This window comes from Lynx canadensis, chromosome C1 (assembly GCF_007474595.2).
Source record: "Lynx canadensis isolate LIC74 chromosome C1, mLynCan4.pri.v2, whole genome shotgun sequence".
Taxonomy (NCBI): Eukaryota; Metazoa; Chordata; class Mammalia; order Carnivora; family Felidae; genus Lynx; species Lynx canadensis.
In genome coordinates, this window is record NC_044310.1 from 157709452 (window position 1) to 157727830 (window position 18379).

General features: G+C 39.8%; 1 protein-coding gene across 1 annotated transcript in view; it reads right to left on the minus strand.

The window, feature by feature from the left end:
- The window catches only part of LRP2 (LDL receptor related protein 2), a 138455-nt gene that overhangs the window by 12123 nt on the left and 107953 nt on the right, over positions 1-18379 (minus strand). The window contains exons 50-57 of the mRNA XM_030323741.1: positions 16227-16355; positions 10389-10520; positions 8303-8446; positions 7029-7194; positions 5249-5377; positions 3793-4049; positions 2811-2987; positions 491-610 (exon numbers count right to left, since the gene is read on the minus strand). Coding sequence (XP_030179601.1) covers positions 491-610; positions 2811-2987; positions 3793-4049; positions 5249-5377; positions 7029-7194; positions 8303-8446; positions 10389-10520; positions 16227-16355 — 1254 coding nt within the window. The remainder of the gene's footprint in view (positions 1-490; positions 611-2810; positions 2988-3792; positions 4050-5248; positions 5378-7028; positions 7195-8302; positions 8447-10388; positions 10521-16226; positions 16356-18379) is intronic.

Below are 18379 nucleotides of genomic sequence, written 5' to 3' on the forward strand. Positions count from 1 at the left end.
GGAAAAGAGTGACCCTCCTCTCGCCCTCCCATCCGCACTGGATAAGGTCCCCCACCTCAGGAACCTGGTTTCCCACTTGAGGAACCCCAATTAAAGCCAGATGGATTCTGGGGCAACAGACATCCAGTATGGAGGTAAAGAAAGGAGGTAGAGACCTTATCGAAAACCCACTCTTCCAAATATCCTTACAAAACAACACAATGGTAGATATGGGGGCACTGGATTTGTACCCTACAGATCCTAGCAAATAATTCTCAGCAATCACTGGAACACCCACTCTGTTTGGCTCCCTAAGTCCCACTCAGCTCTGTTCATATCTCCCCATCTCTCATCCCTCCTTCGAGCCACCCCCGCTCTGTCCTGCAAAGGACCCAGCCACACAAGGATTTTTTCCAGGCTCCTGCAGGAAGAGAAGCACAAGTAGGGAAGCTACTGAAGAAGGCAGAAGAGCATTCCCAGGCCCCCATGGCTGTGCAGACAGCACCCCTACCTGCGTTACAATCAGTGGTGCTCCCTGCTATAAAAGTGGAGCCTTGGGGACAGGCACAGCTGTATCCTCCAGGTCTCAGGAGGCAGAGGTGACTGCAGACATTTTTGCAGCGGTTGGGCACTGGAAAGCACACGAGAACAGTGGTTAGGGTCTGAAGAAGGAATGAGTTCACCAACCAAAGATACACCCATCAACTGAGTTGTGGCCCTGCCAGGTGACATCAGAGCCCAGCACCTCTAGGTCACATGCCACCTGGCTATTCACCTCATTTACATGACCGTCCCCATGGCACCCCATCAGAGTGGCACAGCCACCCTCCTACTTCTCACCATCATACACTCACACTGTCTACTGGCCATCACTTATCTCCTCCCTGTCTCTGGCAGATTTGGAAGGTAGGTGTCCAGTCCACTGCATGACCACAAAAACTAATCAACGCAAAGCAATTTGAGATAGTTCAAAAGACCACAAAGACCCTATTATTATGTCAAGATTTGTCGTTACCTAAATTTGGATAGATCATAATGTGTCCAAATTATATATTACGTATGATTTCCACCCTACCCGCACAGGAGTACTTTCTTCAAGTACTTTCCTTACTTGAAAAACAAGGGAATTTAGACCCGTGATTATCAGAATCACCTGAGAGCTATGCACAACTACTGATGCCCAGTCACAGAAATTCAGATTTAAATTGGTCTAGGATGTTACAAGTGTTACTGTTAAAAGCTCCTCAAGTAATTCTAGAGTCGTCTGAATTCTACCATAGCATGTACTATGATTTCTCCAAGGTATAGATGATCTCTAAACTTCTTCTCAGACTAACATTCTGTGATCCTGATTCTCTGTCATCCAGTCTATAACTACAGACAAGGAAATGGCTATAAAATAATAAGCCATATTCCAAAGTCTCACTCAAAATCTGCCCCATTACCATTTCTTCAGCTCTCTAGAAAAGAGCTTTTCAAACTTGAATGTAATACAAACCACCTGGGGAATTTGATTCAAAAAGGCTGGGTGGGGCCTGAGAGACTTGCATGTCTCACCAGTGCTACTGGTCCACAGCCCATACTTGAGCAGGGCCTGGAGCAGGACTTCTCAAATGTCAGTTGGGAATTTGTTAGAAATGCAAATTTTAGGCCACCTCAGGCATATTAAATCAGAAATCTCTCAGGTAGGGCCCAGCAATCTGTGTTCAACAAGCCCTCTAGATGATTATGATATATGCTAAAATCTGAGAACTACTGGTCCAGAGTAAATGTTAATCTGGCACAGCTTGGTCTAGATTTCTGGCCTACACAGCAATCAGCATTCTCCAAAGGGGGCCCAGCCAACTCCACTGACTCCTAGGTAGCCTTTTCTACAAAGGCCAGAGAGGGGGCTCACCACATGTACCGTCCTCTCCCTTCTTGCCTTTAAAACTGCCCAGCACGAGAGCCCCAGGAGCATGGAGCATGGGCATGGAGCCCCATACGAGCTATTATACTGGTGGGGTTCCCTATATGTGAGATGAAAATAAAATCTAATTATAATTCTGGAGATTAACTAAAGTAACAAATGTCTGGGTTAACACTTGAAGAGAGAATCTGACTTATAGAGCTTAATAAAAGCCTATTTCCTTTCCTCACTTCAAAAATTTCCTTCCCTTTTATCTAGCTTGATTCAGTGGTGAAGGATGAATTAGAACACAGGTAACCTGGTGAAGCAGGACCCACAACTAAGAAAATGGGAGAGAGGGGAGGGGGTAGAAATGCATGACTGACAATTTTAAACTGAAGCTCACGTAGCTCAGGATAACTTGACTAGCCTGATGTTCACGAAACCCATTGTTACCCACCTGACACCTAGCAAGGGTTTGATGCCTACTGGATTCTGTGGCCTAGAAGTACATACTTGTAACTCCAAACAATGAGGGCCGAAAAAAAATTTTTTTCTTAAACAGGCTCCAAGCCCAGTGTGGAGGCCAACACAGGGCTTGAACTCATGACCCTGAGATCAAGACCTGAACTGAGATCAAGAGTTGGACATTTAACCAACTAAGCCACCCAGGCACCCCAGGACTGAAATATGTTTACTTCATATCTGTTGGTGGTGTATATAATTACATTTGACTGCCAATTTTATTTTTCTTTGGTCGAAATGGTTAAAACACACACACACACACACACACACACACACACACACACACACACACACACACACCTTTCATGCACCAAGAGATCAGACTATTATAATCCACTACCATTTTCCAACAATATAGCCATTAATTTGAAATAAGATTTCTAGATAATGAGGAACATCTTACTCCAAGGGATGTTACCTGACCGATCGTATCTATGTTGATGGAAGATTCGAACTTGAGTGAGCCATGGGTTCACCATCAGCATTTTCTCCTTCTCGTCTTGCCCAAATTTATCTTGCTTCCATACTTCTCCCTTATTCTTAGATATCCAGTAAAACTGGCCTTCAAAGATGTCCAGGTTATATGGGTTCATTGCTGCTTACCCACAGAGGAAAACCAAAACAAAGCAAGATAATTGAATAGAAAATTCCCTACCCCTCTTTTATGTCAGATGTCATTATGCTTGAGTTATTCCCTAATTCAATGCCTTGAAAATCCAGGAACATTCAGGCAGACTTTCTGAACATGTGACCACAAAAGTGTGCTACTTTGGGAGATCAAGATGACAGACATTAAACTAGATTAATGTCTACTGGTTCATGCCAATTATAGAGTACTTGCTCGCTTTCAAGTTGCTGATTTGATTTTCTCTTTGGACAATAATTTGGATGTCAGAGATCCTTTTTTTTTTGTTTGTTTGAACGTAAGATACCACTAATCAGGAAAAGCTGGTAGATACTGGATTGTTGCAGTTCTGCAGAAATCTGGATTAGAAAATAAAATGTTTCTCTCCTTCTAGATGTTTCCAGTTGTACATAATAAACAATTGAACACAATAAAAACAAATAGGTCTAGAAATGGTTAGACATGGATTTCCATTGGTACACATGACTGTCACCCCTATCAGGGCAACCTAATGGGAAACTTGGTTATTTCAATATCTGTTGCTAAGAGTGTCTTTTAAAAATTATGTTAAAAGGATAAAAACAAAACAAAACAAAACCTTAATTACTGCTAATGGATTCATTTGCATTTAAATCAGCAGCTGGAAGTTGAGGGGAGCAGTATCTAAGAAAATATATCAATCGGTTCCTAAGATTCAGATTCCTTCTGGAGAAAATGGGCAGAGACCCAAAATATATTTATTATTTAACATGGTAAATTGTAACTCATTTCTAACCTGCATTTGCAACGATTCTTCTATCAGTCCCATCATGTTTTATACTTTCAATATTGTTCTCCTTAAAGTCACTCCAGTAGATCCGGTCATTGTTCAGATAATCAATAGTGAGGCCTGTTGGCCAACCAAGGTCCTCCTGAACCAGGATGTTCCGATGCTGTCCATCCATCCAAGCAGACTCGATTTTAGGTTCTCTGCCCCAGTCAGTCCAGTACATAAGCCTGTAATGGAAAGTTTCCTCTAGTGAGGCTTCTACACTGAAACAGAGCATGAACTTCCAAAAAGGAAATCAACTGTTTTTCATTGAGATCTGGGTGCTAAGTGATGCTATTTTTATACTTTACTTTAGAAGAAAGGGAGAGAAAAGGAGGGGCCAGTGCATCTGTAGTCCTTCATGAAAACTTCCTCAATAGAGATTGCCCAGCCCTGTCCAAGTATATACATAATGTATAATGACAAAGCTGTTCATTCTTCATAAAGTATTTATTGAATGCCTATGTGTGAGCAGCACTGTCCTGTGTTCGACCTGTATCAGAGAACAAAACAAGAATTCCTATTTTAAAATGGAGACCAGGGATTGCACCACCTCAAATACCTGGAAAAGACCAGGCAGGCAAAAAAAAAATGACTGGAGCACAGCAGTCATGAACATCAAGTGATGGTGAGAGCAAAGCCCTGTCTACAAGTTCCAGGCAATACTGCATCAAGAAAGGCATACCTAACTGGTGTTATCAGTTGTTCTGGTTTTTCAAGCCAAACATACAGCGTAAAATTTGTGTGTGTGTGTGTGTGTGTGTGTGTGTGTGTTAGCAATTAAATTTAAAAAACCTTAAAGCTCTGTTTAGTTCAAGTAAAATATATCTGTGAGCCGTATTCAGCCTACCAGCTCCCACTTTGCAGCCTCTAGTCTAAACCAATCACCAGGTATAAACCAATCCTTAAATTCTATTGAGAAATGTGTGGATTTTGGACAACTGGGCTATGGAAAAAATTGTGGCCAGAGGCCTTCCCCTTACACAGTATCAGTCTGAAGCTTGGATGGTCCTAAAGATCTTTAGGGCATCTTAAATTAGTCACAGATGTCAATGCAAAAAGTTCAAAGTCAATTTCAGTACAATTAGGAAAAAATAATTAAAGATATAATTTCTTGAAAATCCAGTGGCAAATATCTAGAAAATGAAAGACTCCTTCAAGTACTGGGGTGCCTGGGTGGCTCAGTTAAGTGTCCAACTTGTTTAAGTTGGACACTTGGTTAAGTGTCCAACTCTTGATTTGGGCTCAGGCAGGTCATGATCTCACAGTGTATTGGGCTCTGCACTGATAGCGTGCAACCTGCTTGGGATTCTCCCCCTCTCTCTGTCCTCTGTCCCTCTCCCGCTGGCATTCTCTGTCTCTCTCATAATAAAATAAATAAACTTTAAAAAAAAAAAAAAAAAGGGCTCCTACAAGTACTTACCCTAGTTTGGGATTCACAACCACTGCAGCTGGTTGATCCAGTTGGGTGGAAATCAGCCACTTTGTGTACCTCCCATCAAGTTTAGCCACCTGGATCCGTTTACTCTTGGCATCTGACCAGTAAATATGCCTGAATTTAAAGGGACAAAGTTAAAAATCCAAAAAATCTAGACTGGTCATTTCTAGGGAAGAGGTTTGAAGATGAAAGCATTCAGTTTGGAAGCTGGGGCCAACAAGACAACCACTTAGATATTCATGATGAGAGCAGAATCTCCCTCCATCAGGAATGCCCCGATCTCTTCAGCCAAGGGAGCATCTTTGGAAAGTTACAAGTGGAAGAGTAAGGGATAGAGGGGACTCCTTCTTGATCAGCCAGGATCAGTGATGATGGTGGACATCACATCTGGCATTACTACGAGACATGTACTTTCCAGGTGGAAGTCACCAGGCATTGTCTAGTTGGCCCTTTAACTGCAACTGCCCTGTGAATCTGTTTCGATTCAACCAAGAGCCCCAGTGGAATTAATAGGAATCTGGCATCAGCTCCAATGAGCGGAAATAGCCTTTCCACAATAATGAACTCAGCAAGGCCACCCTGCCCTATTTTCACTATTAGAGCTGCAGGTCTCAGTCTCTTACAAGCAGAAAGACTTCCGTCAGCTTCTTCACTCGCTCTTTCATTAAGGCTGAGAAAGAAGCAAAACTTCACACATGAAGACAGATTTGCTACTGCCTGTTTGGTTTTCAGAAGGAAGTGCTACGGTCTATATAGTTTCAAGTTACTGACTCTCTGAGGCCTTGTTTCCTGACAAAAAATGCTGAAATGACTGTCCTGATAGCCTGTGGGCACAGCAGGGACCTAATTAACTTCTTCAGAGATGTTCAAGTCTTCCAGGAGCATTAGACAGGTTTGTTAAAAGGTGAAAATTAATTTATGCTGCAAATGACTCTCATTCTCCCAGAGGTCGGCAACAAGCCTGAGACTCCCCTCTCAAACATTTTTTTCATTATTCATTCATTTCCAAGGCCATGGGGGAATCTATGAATGCGTGAGCTCTGATTCCAACATAATCACTTTCCCATAAATGCCACTCCAAAGCAAGGCTCCTCCTCAAAAAAGGAGCTTATGAACTTTTCCACATCAGTTTGCATGTCATGAATCTGCCTGATGATAAACCTACTTAAGGCTATTATTTAGAGATCATACAAAAGCTCTGGTTCTAGTCCCTGGGGCTCCAGGAGACCTAAAAGAGCAGAACAAAGCTGACACTGCTATTAACTCAACCCAAAGACTACATAGGAAAGTCAAATTTCCAATCTGTTCAGACAATACAGTCTGCTCAAAACACAAGATGTGGGTTGTTCCTCCTCAAAATAATTACCAGAGAAAAATGTCTCATCTCAACTGCCTTGCTGGTAGAATTGTGAGACTGTTCCATTTCTTCTAAAATGAATAGTGCTGCCATACTGGAAGTTAATTTTGGAATCCAAAACTCTGTCGGCAAGAAAGCTCTCCTAGATATAATACAAAATCTTGACTTTGGTGCTTTCCCAAACTTTTTCATGGCATACATAGACTATAGGAAATGATACTGTCTATATGACACCTTGGGGTAAGCAGAGGTGGTTGCTGGGGCTAGAGCAAGCCCAGGCATCAGCCAGCTGCACCAGCGCTGAGTGCACCCATATCTGGGTCAGCTTAACTCACGTGGTGTGACAAGCAGGAGGGAGATCTAGCCAGGAAAATAGAATTGACAAGAGGGGAACATGGCTAAATTTACCTTCCAACCCAGTCCACTGCTAATCCGTCTGGCTGCATTATGTATTTCAGGTTCAGGTTAACCTTTGACACAAGATTATTAGTACCGGATTCAAAGTTGGGGATGTAGGCACGTTTAATAGCACCAAATTCAGATCCGTGGCCTAGCACAGTGTAATATATGACACCTGCAAGGCAAGACCAACAGGTGAGTTTCATGTTAAGAACATCAGGTAAGGGAGGAACTGGGGTCTAATCGGGTGGACTACTGTTCCTTCATTGACATCTCTACTTCCTTATTGTTCCTATAAGACTAGTAATTCAATTACATATATCTGATCAAACTCAACACATTATACTTGAGCTACTAGCTACAAATACTTCAACTGATAGCTTATTGATACTGACTTAGCTGTCTCTATTTCAAGATAACTTATTAAAATATATTTCAGTCAAGAGCCTATTTTCTCTCATTAGGATCAAGTTCTAGTTTCAAAAAAAAAAAAAAATTATAGATAAACCAGGGGCAGACTATTCAATAACTGGCAGTAAAGGAGCTATGTAGACGAGAAATCCTATTTAGCATATAGACTACAGGATAGTGGATGGCAGGCATTTAAAAATCAAAGGAAGACTATGGCTTCCTAGGTATTTTCCATGCTTAAAAATTTTATTGTATTGTGTAAGTGTGAAAACACTACCATAAGAAATCTTACATTGCATTGTTATTGATAGTATGCAAAGCATTTTCACATGTTATCTCATTTGATCTTCAAAAGAACTCTCAGAGGTAGTCAGGCAGACAAGAATACTGTTCTTATTTTACAGGTAAGAAATGGAGAACCAGAGAATTGTTACAATTATTTAAGGTGGTTTAGTAAAACCATATATAAAACACTACGGGCTCATGAGTGAGTACTTATGGAACTGTGCCCAGAAAGAACTATAGAAGATGTCAGAGGAGGTGACATTTGAGCTGAATAGAAATGTTGAGTTTGAGTAGAAATTTTGAAAGGTACAGTGATGGGGAAGAACAGTCCCTACCTGAGCAAAGACAAAGAGATATAAGGTGGTCCTGAAAGGATAATCCCCAGAGATGGGAGAAGGTTTGGTTAGAAGTTGACAAAGTTTGGCTGGGACCCACCGTCATGCTAAGGCGTCCAGAACACGCTGGACAGGAGGAGCCCCCTCTTCCACTCATGCAACAAAATTCACTCATTGAAAAATAAATTCCCCAAAGTTCAACACCTTATAATTCAATTAATATCAATGACAGATGCGAAAGTTCATACTCACTGAGACCTATGCCCTCAGGATCCCAGTCATAATCAATAGCCTGAATACGTTCCTCGCCTTCAAGATAATCTGAGAACTTCTCAGATGAGAGATTATACTTTCGAATTCGCACATTTTCAGGCAGTAGCAACAAAGGAGGATTACCTGTAAATAAGACAAGGGCCTCTTTATCTGTTTGAATTCTATCTGAATTCTTTTTTGTATAAAGTAGATATAAAATAGAAAGTATCCTCCCACCTTTAAAAAAAATGTTTTTATTTTATTTTTTTTTTTAATTTTTTTTCAACGTTTATTTATTTTTGGGACAGAGAGAGACAGAGCATGAACGGGGGAGGGGCAGAGAGAGAGGGAGACACAGAATCGGAAACAGGCTCCAGGCTCTGAGCCATCAGCCCAGAGCCTGACGCGGGGCTCGAACTCACGGACCGCGAGATCGTGACCTGGCTGAAGTCGGACGCTTAACCGACTGCGCCACCCAGGCGCCCCCCAAAAAAATAAGTTTTTATAGAAATCTGACTATCTCTGCTAATCAGTAGAGCTAACTACCCAACTGGGTTGCCAGATCTGTGACAGTGGACATTCTTGCCTCCATTTTCAGGTGGAAAGCTAATATTTCTGCTAGGGATGTTATCAGTTCTTTATTCCTATCCCCGGTGGGTGATGGTTTAGACCAGGGCAAGACTGAGACCCCTAGACTGTGTCCTCTTTTCCACTGATTTTTTTTTTCTTTATTCACTGGCAATAAAACACAAGACTGTAGACAATCTCACAGAAGAAATACAATATGTATAGCGTTACTAAAAGTTTACCAGGAAGTCCTCATTCCTTGCTCTTTACTGACAGAATTTATGATTGTTTTAGCAGGTAATCAGCTCCACGATTCAATTTATCTTCCAGCTAATGACAAAAACAGCTCATCCTTGTTCTTACCCAAAGCAGCTATTTCAATGGTTACTCATCTCGAAGTGCACTGTTTGAATTTTAAAATTTAATTTACTTGCAATAATATCAATCAAATCTCATTTAAGTAACTTTTGAAAGTTCACTTTATATATTTCTTCTGTCTTGACATTGTGCTTTATGTGACTACGAGAATTTATTTCAGTCATCTCCTTAGTTAAACGACTTGAACATTTTTTTAATTTGCTGCCTAATTACCAGACCAACTGCTCAAATGCCTTTACTCTAGTTTTCACTCAATGTCAGGAAGGTTTGGGGGGTAAAATATTTAAGTATGCTAATCAAATGTAGGCTTTAAAAGCCCAATTTGTATAAAGAAATTGAACAGCCATTTTACTCTTAAATCTTAAAAATGTGATTTCCTTTTCAAGTTCTTTAAACTCCAGTACAAACTTCAAATTCAAATCTGTAAGACTTGAGAAGACCTATACCCTTCGATGGGGATATGCTGATTTTGGTCAGAACTCTGGAAATTTGGACTATATAATACTTCTGCCACACAGTCTTTCTCTTTTGTCATTTCTATCTAGTACTTATTACTGCTTTCTATCAGGCCTCTCAGATACTGGCATTAACCTAAAATGTAGAACAAATGGTTGAAATTATAAATGAGCCAGACTCTTTCTGTCTATGATCAGCAGTCCATGAACAGTAAAAAAAGAAATTACCAACAGAATGTCCTTGACTTGCCCCAACTGAATGAGACTATTTTTCATGAATTACAGGGTTCCCACACCTTAGTCTTAGAGTGGGAGCTGGAGGGTTTCATTAATTTCCTTCCGTTGACCACCACCCTATAAGCAAGCTTTTCTTGTGTAAATATTCTGGAAGGTGACATCTTGTCCACTTTTTGAAGTTTTTATCAAGGTGGACAAGATGCTAAGCCCAGAATAATAAATAATACCTGACTCTCATTTTAATTCCTACGTATTTGTTGTGGGATTGCAGTTACTGTCTTAATCTGGCAGGAGAGGAGAGAGAAGAGAGTGGATGGGTGTTGGAAGAGAAGTAGCTGGTGAATTAAAAGTAAGACTGAGAGCCTAAAGCTTATTTTCTGGTATATTGTACTCATCAGCATTTATTTCTCTAAAAGTCGATTGATTAGTCCCAGCAGAACCCAGCATACCATCAGCTGCGCATCGTTTTCCATAGTGGTCACTCACAGACCTGAAGCCTTCGGCACAGGAGCACTCATAACTTCCTTTGGTATTTTGGCAGTGCTGGGGACAAACCCCAAATTGCTCACATTCGTTGATGTCTGTAGATACAATAAAAGCAAATATGCACCATCTGCTCCCAACCATTCCTTAGAGACCCTGCTTCTGTTTAAATCCATACTCATAAACAATGCGGACTGAGAAAGCTGCAGACAAAAATAAGCCATGACACCATCATTTGTGGAACACTTACTAAGAGTCAGATGTGGTTTCACATGCCTCTGCTGTTTTTCCCTCATTTAGTCCTCCAGAACGACTCTGCAATATGGACTATTCCTAAACCCAAAGTCCCAAAGCTAGGAAGCAATGAAGATGGGGTTCAACTGCAACAGTGCAGCTCTACAATAGCAGAATAAAATTTTCACTTTTGGAAAGCCGCTGTGTGTTGGCGTTGTTCAGTTCCAGTTCCCTTGCCCTCACTAGCTTCAGGAAAGGGACTCATTCATTTGATTTTTTTTTTTTTTTGATTGAGTTCTTAAGCTTCAGCTTCCAAAAGAACTGTCCCAATCATCTGAGTATGATACATCATGAGTTAGAAACAGAAAATTCAAGTAAGAAAAGACACTTAAAATCATACTCAGTCCTTACCATCTTGATAAGCTAGCTTCTAACCCCATACCTCAGAACTCACTTATGTTTGGCATAGGAAAGTGTGTAACAAATATGTTATTGGACTTTGATGAAGAAAATAAAATTTGTGTTGATTTAAAAAAAAAACTGGTCTCTCACACTGATACAATAAGCAGTCAGCATTACTGAAGTCTTACCAGTTCGGCAGACATTACTAAGGATGAGCTATCTACCTAGCCATCTGCTAGGGATTGGCAAGATAGCATGGAAAAAAAGTAATCAGCATTCCTGAGTGTTGTTTTTTCATGTCCCAAGAAATTAGTGAGCAAAATCTTAACATCATCATTGGTCATACATCATGAGTGTACAGTTTATACTCTCAGAACTGATCGTCACCCTCTAACAGTAAAATTATTGGTGCACTTAAGTATTTTAATGAGCAAGAACCAAGAGTTTGGCCCCATTAAGGGAATTCAACAGGGGTTTAATAAAAGGGAATGAGTGGAAAACCTAAAAAGTAGGAATTGTAGGAAATATACTCTACCATCACAGGAGTTCCTGTCCAAAATACTGGCTTTGAACCCAGGTCTACAGGAGCAGATAAAGCCTCCTTCACTTAACTGCGTACAATTTTGTTCGCATAGATTCTCCGCACATGATCTTTCTTTTCCTGTATCTGGAAAAACAATCTTAGTGTTACAAATGAAAGGTATAAACACTTATCTATAGCCTATTATAGGACATCTCAAGATAACCCCTTTCCATAAGTCTTTGTAAAGGATTGAGGACCCCTGTATTCAAATATCTGGTAACACCCTGAATGCCATTTATACAAATGTATATAATGTTAGATTCTTGAGGCAATTTTTCCATTTTACTCATCACTGCCTGGCTTACCCTCAGGGCATCCAATTCCGGAGTCCAGAACTATGAAGTCAGAGGCTCTTTACAACTGTAACCATCTGTTCTGCTATTATATATATTTAGATATGTAATATCTGATATATTATATATATTAGGATTAAGATATATGATATATGTAATATATATCCTATTATATGTGTAATAAAGGACACTGATACAGGTTAGAGCAAAATAACAAATAGGAGGAAAAACTGAGATATGTATACACATATATATCAAGTGTTGGCCAGTTATAAGTCATACCACTGCTATAAGAACCATAGAGTGGCCTGCATGGAAAGGAATTTTGCAACAACATATATGAACCCAGGACTTTAAAAATATTCAGACCCAATTATCCAGTTTTCCATGTTAATACATTTTCCTTCAAAAAGAAATAAAAATGTGCACTATGATTTATTTAAGGATTATAAATTATTGATAATAAAATTTTGAAAACTTGAACAATTATGGTACACTGCATTTTATCAAATATAAGTAAGCCACCACTGGTGCACTACTTTATGTAATACTAAAAAAGAAAAACTCTGGGACTTACACTATGGCATGTTATCAACTGAAGAATGATCCTTGTTTCAGAGATGTTAAAATGTGAAAATAAACATGCATCTTAGAATCAATGAGTTATGATTATCTACATGATGGATTGTTAGGCAATCATTCAAATTCATGATTTCAAATGATACTTTGACATGGGAAATATCTATAACAAAAATGGAGGGAAAGATTGTAACACTACATAAAGACTATGTATCTTTATTTTTTTTAATATTAATAATTTTTACACATACATGTGCAAAAAAAGACAACAGAAGTACACCAAACTTTAAGATTAGTTGTCTTTTAGTTATAGGATTCAAGTGATTTTTACTTTTGATTGTTAATATTTATTTTCTGGGTTTTATAGCTTTCATAATACAAAAAAAAATTCAACAATAATTCATTTTTATAGGGCTCATATGAATGACTCTTGTTATCCCTACTGTTCTGGGGTCCAGATACTCCAGGGAAGACTTTTAATAACTCATACTCCATCCTCACAGTTCATTGTTCCTCATTGCCCTGAATTCTTGTCTCTGCCAATATCTGTCAAAGCCATCTGGCTTTCATTTTTGTATTATTGTAACTTTGCATCTTTTATCCTGAGTCTCCATCTAACCCTCAAACCCAGGTCTTACAGGGAAGCTGACAAAGATGAACATACCTAGTGAGAGACAATGGGGGGACCAGGGGTGGGAAGGGCGGTGGTTATCTCCATAAAGGATTCAATCTTTGTCTCCCTCTCAAATGAAATTCTCTTGGTCACAGGCTTCTGAATATTTTAGCCAAAGAGACTGTGGTATCTCCTGGCTCAGTCCTTTTATTTTTTATTTTATTTTATTTTATTTTATTTTATTTTATTTTATTTTATTTTTAAATTTTTTTTTCAACGTTTATTTATTGTTGGGACAGAGAGAGACAGAGCATGAACGGGGGAGGCGCAGAGAGAGAGGGAGACACAGAATCGGAAGCAGGCTCCAGGCTCTGAGCCATCAGCCCAGAGCCTGACGCGGGGCTTGAACTCACGGACCGCGAGATCGTGACCTGGCTGAAGTCGGACGCTTAACCGACTGCACCACCCAGGCGCCCTGCTCAGTCCTTTTAAAGCAAAATAGATTTGTATCTATCTGCCTCTTACAGCAGGTAATGAGGGTTCCTTAGGGTACAATGACTATTTAAGCATATGAGGTTTGAAACGACTAAAAACATTGAGTTCAAAAAAGAAAAATAATCACAAAATAAAGTACCATGTTATTTAATGGAATGTTGCCATTGGAGTTCATACTTCAAAGCTATATATATGAACGCCTTATAATAAAGGTCTTGTCTAGCTCTCAAGAATTACACATTGCTAAATAAGTCTATTCAAATTTTTTATTTTTTCTAGAGTCATGTCATTGTTTTGTCTTTCTAAGAATTTGGCCATTTCACCTAAGTAGTCTAATTTGCTGACATCAAGTTCCTCATAGTATTCCCTTTTAAATTTCTCTTAAATTTCTATAAGGTTGGTAGTGATGCCACCACTACAATGTTAATAAGTGTGACCTGTTTTTATTAATTTGGACAGCCCTAAGCTACTCACATAACCTCTCTGGGTCTCATGTGTATAATTAGACTCTGTAATCTTCTGTGACTAAAGGTCCCATGAAGTAAACATTTCTAGACCAATTGCTCCCTTGAGTGAGTTATACTCTTATGAAGCAATAGTCCTTCAAACAAGAGCAGAAACCATATAACATTATAAGATTCTTCCTCAAATGTGAGGAACTTATAACTTCTTTCATCTGAAAACAATCACCATCTTAATCCACAAACAACAGATCTATCCAAAACCAAACATGACACTGTATTTATAATATAGGCACTCTATTTTCTATTTTATGAAGGAATAAGAACCAGTAAGCAGAGAAATAGCAAGTCAATCTACCTTTATGGGGCTAATTATTTTCTTTATACTTCAATGATGCTAGAAAAATACTAATGTCTTTCTCTCTTGATTTTAAAATATTTTTTAAAAAGCAAACATATGCCCTGAACACCTCAGGGATCCTGTTGAAAATTAAAAGGATTGCTTCTTGGCCTTTTGGCTAAGATCAAGTGTAAAATTAAAAAGAGAAGGAGAAAGAAGGGGAGAAAGGGAAAAGAAAAGAAAGGCGAGTAGATTAGTAGCACCTGAGAACTGATATTTTAAATAAGAGTTCTATGTCTTAAATTATTGACCCACAGAAGACTGAATTCGTTATCACATATCCACTTAATACCTAAAAAAAAAAATATGCTGCTTCCAAACCTAAATTAATGTTTATGCTACTTACTCCCTTTCAATAAAGGCTGCTTTTAATCAAATGTCTTTTGAATTAAAAGTACTGTGGTCTATTGTAAGCTTTTTACATGGCAACTAAAATTCTCCAAACTCCTGGAACAGTTCACATGTCAGTCGTGGCACCAAATCTAGACTCAAATCTAACACCTAGTTTTGCAAATCCTGTCATGTTCATACTTTTTAAAATATTTCATCAAGTCACATTGTTATGTCAAAAACTCCAAGCCCCACTAGGAAGTGGGTAAAATAAAAGACAAATCAACTCATTATGACCAGTTATTTACCCTCCTTCGTAACTCACACAGGAGAAAATTTGCCAGGAAATCCTTGGGATGCCTCAGGAAAGAACATTTAAAGCCCAAGAAGTTGAAATCTTGTGGAACTAACTAGGATGATTAAGTCATGGGCTCCTAGAGTTTGAAGAACTTTCTTTCCTATGAAGAAACTGAGGCCTGGAGAGGTCGGTTGATGATCAAAGGGGCATAGCTAGTGGCAGAGCAAACTAGAGGTCTTGTTGGGACTCACAGGACTATTCGAATCCTGCCTCTGCCACTCTGCATGACCTCAAGCAACGTCCTAAAGCTCTCTGAGATTATACAGACACACATAGTAATAGCAACCCAATGGGGTTGACTTGAGTGACAAATTAGATAATGTATGTGCAAGAATTTCATAAGAGCTCTAAAGGACTAAAAAAGTGTAAATTATTAACATGTCATCCCAACATTTCCATCACAATATTGAACTAGAACCACCCGTTGGTTGTGTTCTTCATTCTTTTCCTACACAAATCCTCCCTCAACTTTAACAATAAAAATAAATGTTCCTTCCAAGGCTCCCTGTGACATCCCCATCTTTATCAACTCCCCTTAGAAGCTTTTCCCCTAAGTGCCGAAGGATACTGCATCTAGCTTATGGTCAAAAAGTATGCAGACTCATAAACGAAAAACAGCTTTCAGGTGCTGAAAGGCACCTAGTTAATGGGAGAAGGATGTGCTCTGCAGTTAGGTAGATCAGAATTGAAATTCCTGCTCAACCTCTTAACGGTAAGAAGGCATGGCCAGTTTTTTTAAACCTGTAACCCAGTTTCCTCATTAAAAATAAAAAAAAAAAAATTGAGGGAGAGAATAATACCTAGCTCATAGGATTGTTACAAGGGTGAAATAAGATAATCCATGTACTGTTTAGCACAATGTCTGGTACAGAGTAAATGTCTGGTACCAACGTCTGGTAGAGTGAATGCTCAGTAACAGGTAGCTACGACTGCAGTTCAGAGCACAAATTAAATTAAAAAGAACTATGTGGTTATCATCTACTTTATGTTCTTGCATGCTTTCATTAGGTAAACCTGATTTACTCCAATGAACTCTAGAAATAAATATTTACTTACTGCAACCTGTTTCATCAAAATGGTCACCACAGTCATCGACATCATCGCATACAAGATGTTGTGAAATGCAATGTCCGTTGCTGCACTTAAATTCATCTTCTCTACAAGGTCTAGAGGTCGAAGCTACACCTGTAATTTAAGAACAGAAGTTAAAGTCAAAGTCAAAACTTTCTCTTCTGTGGAACAAGATGCTTCCCTCTGTGGCAAAGATGGTTATTGTTCACAAATAAGCCTGTGCTTCCCCTACATTTCCCAGTCCCCCCTGCAGTTATGTTGGGACCATGTAACTCGTTCTGGTCAATGGGCTATGAGTAGGAAGCGAGATATGTCACTGCTAGACTGAAACAAATAAAGCCCATGTGCCTCTCTGGTTTGACAACCTGGGAAGCCATGTGTTTCAGGTGGCCTAGTTACAAGATGGAGGAGGGTTGGGCAACCTACACAGGCCTTTACCTGGGTGAGAAGTAAGTCTTCATTAGGTTCACTGCTGAGAGTTTGAAATTTGTTGGGTGCAGCAGCTAGTATTAATTACCTTCAATCGTATATATATAAAGCGCTTCCATTATAAACACCTAAATTATTTGGCACTGGCTTCATAGTCAGGAGGCAAGCAATGAGGAAAGTGATATTGGAGGCAGGAAAGATGGAGACCCATATTATGCAATGGCAAAACATCTGGTAAAAGTGTGACTTGGGAAAAATCAGAAGGCAGACCAACTGCTCGATGAGCATGTCAATCTATGGAAAGAGGTTAGAAAACAGAATGTTAGTAGTGTGCATTCCTTGTCATTACCAGTTGGGCCAGATAGTATTAAGACAGAGAAAAGCTCAGGGAAGAACCAGATGATTTATAAGCAGAAATGAAATAAAATAAAGTCTAGAAACTTGATGCATGGGAAGAACTGACTGCATTTAGATCCCAAACAGTGAGATTCTGCTGTTTAGAAGTCACTGAGACAGAAAAGACCCAGGAAAACCTGATTTGGATGAAATGACAGCCCATCTGTTTTTCTGGATGGCCTGAAGATAACTGATGATCATTTGAGACAAAGGTACATGGGGAAAACAAAGCAAAAAAAGAAAGCAGATTCAAAAACTATGTCTCAAAAGTGAGGTTCTTCACTTTTAGAAGTGACTGGAATCAAACAGGTGAAAAGCCGGTCAATTTCCAGGAAATACATGACCAAGCAAGCCAAAATACTCTGACGGGGACTCTAAAACCCGTGGGCCCCCAAACCTACAAGCAGGGAGTGGCTGAAAGCTGTGCAACTCCTAAAAAGGGCTTATTCTCTTGTTCCCTCTTCAACGAAGAGGGGAAAAGACAAGGAAATACTCCCAAAGGGTGGAGACAATGAGGGACAATAGACCCAGCGCTCCTCTCAGAGCAGAGCCTTGGCCTCGTCAGTGAATCTCCTCCACTCCCCACTGTAGTGGCCTTCACAAAGTCTACATAGAGTAACCATATAGTTGAGAGTAAAAGGGCACTGTTAATAACTCCACCAGAGCAACAGACATAAATCAGGACTGCCCTGCGCCAACATGTGTCACCTAGTGTCACCTGCTGTTTCAGAATTGCTATAGAGTGGTGAAGGCAGTAGATCTCTAATTCTTTCTTGCCCAGTGGGAATCTTTATTTCTATTATGCTTCCCCCTGATCCACCACTATCTGTTGGGGGCAAGGGGGACACAAATAAAACTTATTTATGGACCAAGGGGAACCGAATCTGGAATTGACAGCAGGGCTACAGCCTACCCATCCAGGGCTCCTAGATTTCAGTTACTGAATGGGACTATGTCCAGGGCTCCTAGATTTCAGTTACTGAATGGGACTATGAGTCACATCCCTTGGAGTGAGGGTGAGGGAGTTCTATGCATGGGAAGAAATGTGTAAACGGATTGTTACTGACATAAGGGTAAACTGTGGTGGAAATCATTGGTATTCATTAAATATCCATGCACTTCCCTGGGTTTCCCAGTCCCCCTTGCAGTCATATTGGGGCCATGTGACCAGTTTCAACCAAATGACCGCAAGCACAAGCAACATCTATCACTTCCAGGCCCAGAAGATTAAGAACCTGTGTACCTCTTCCATTTCTCTCTTCTCCTGCCTCAGCAACCTCGAAGACTATGTGTTCCAGGTGGCATAATTATAG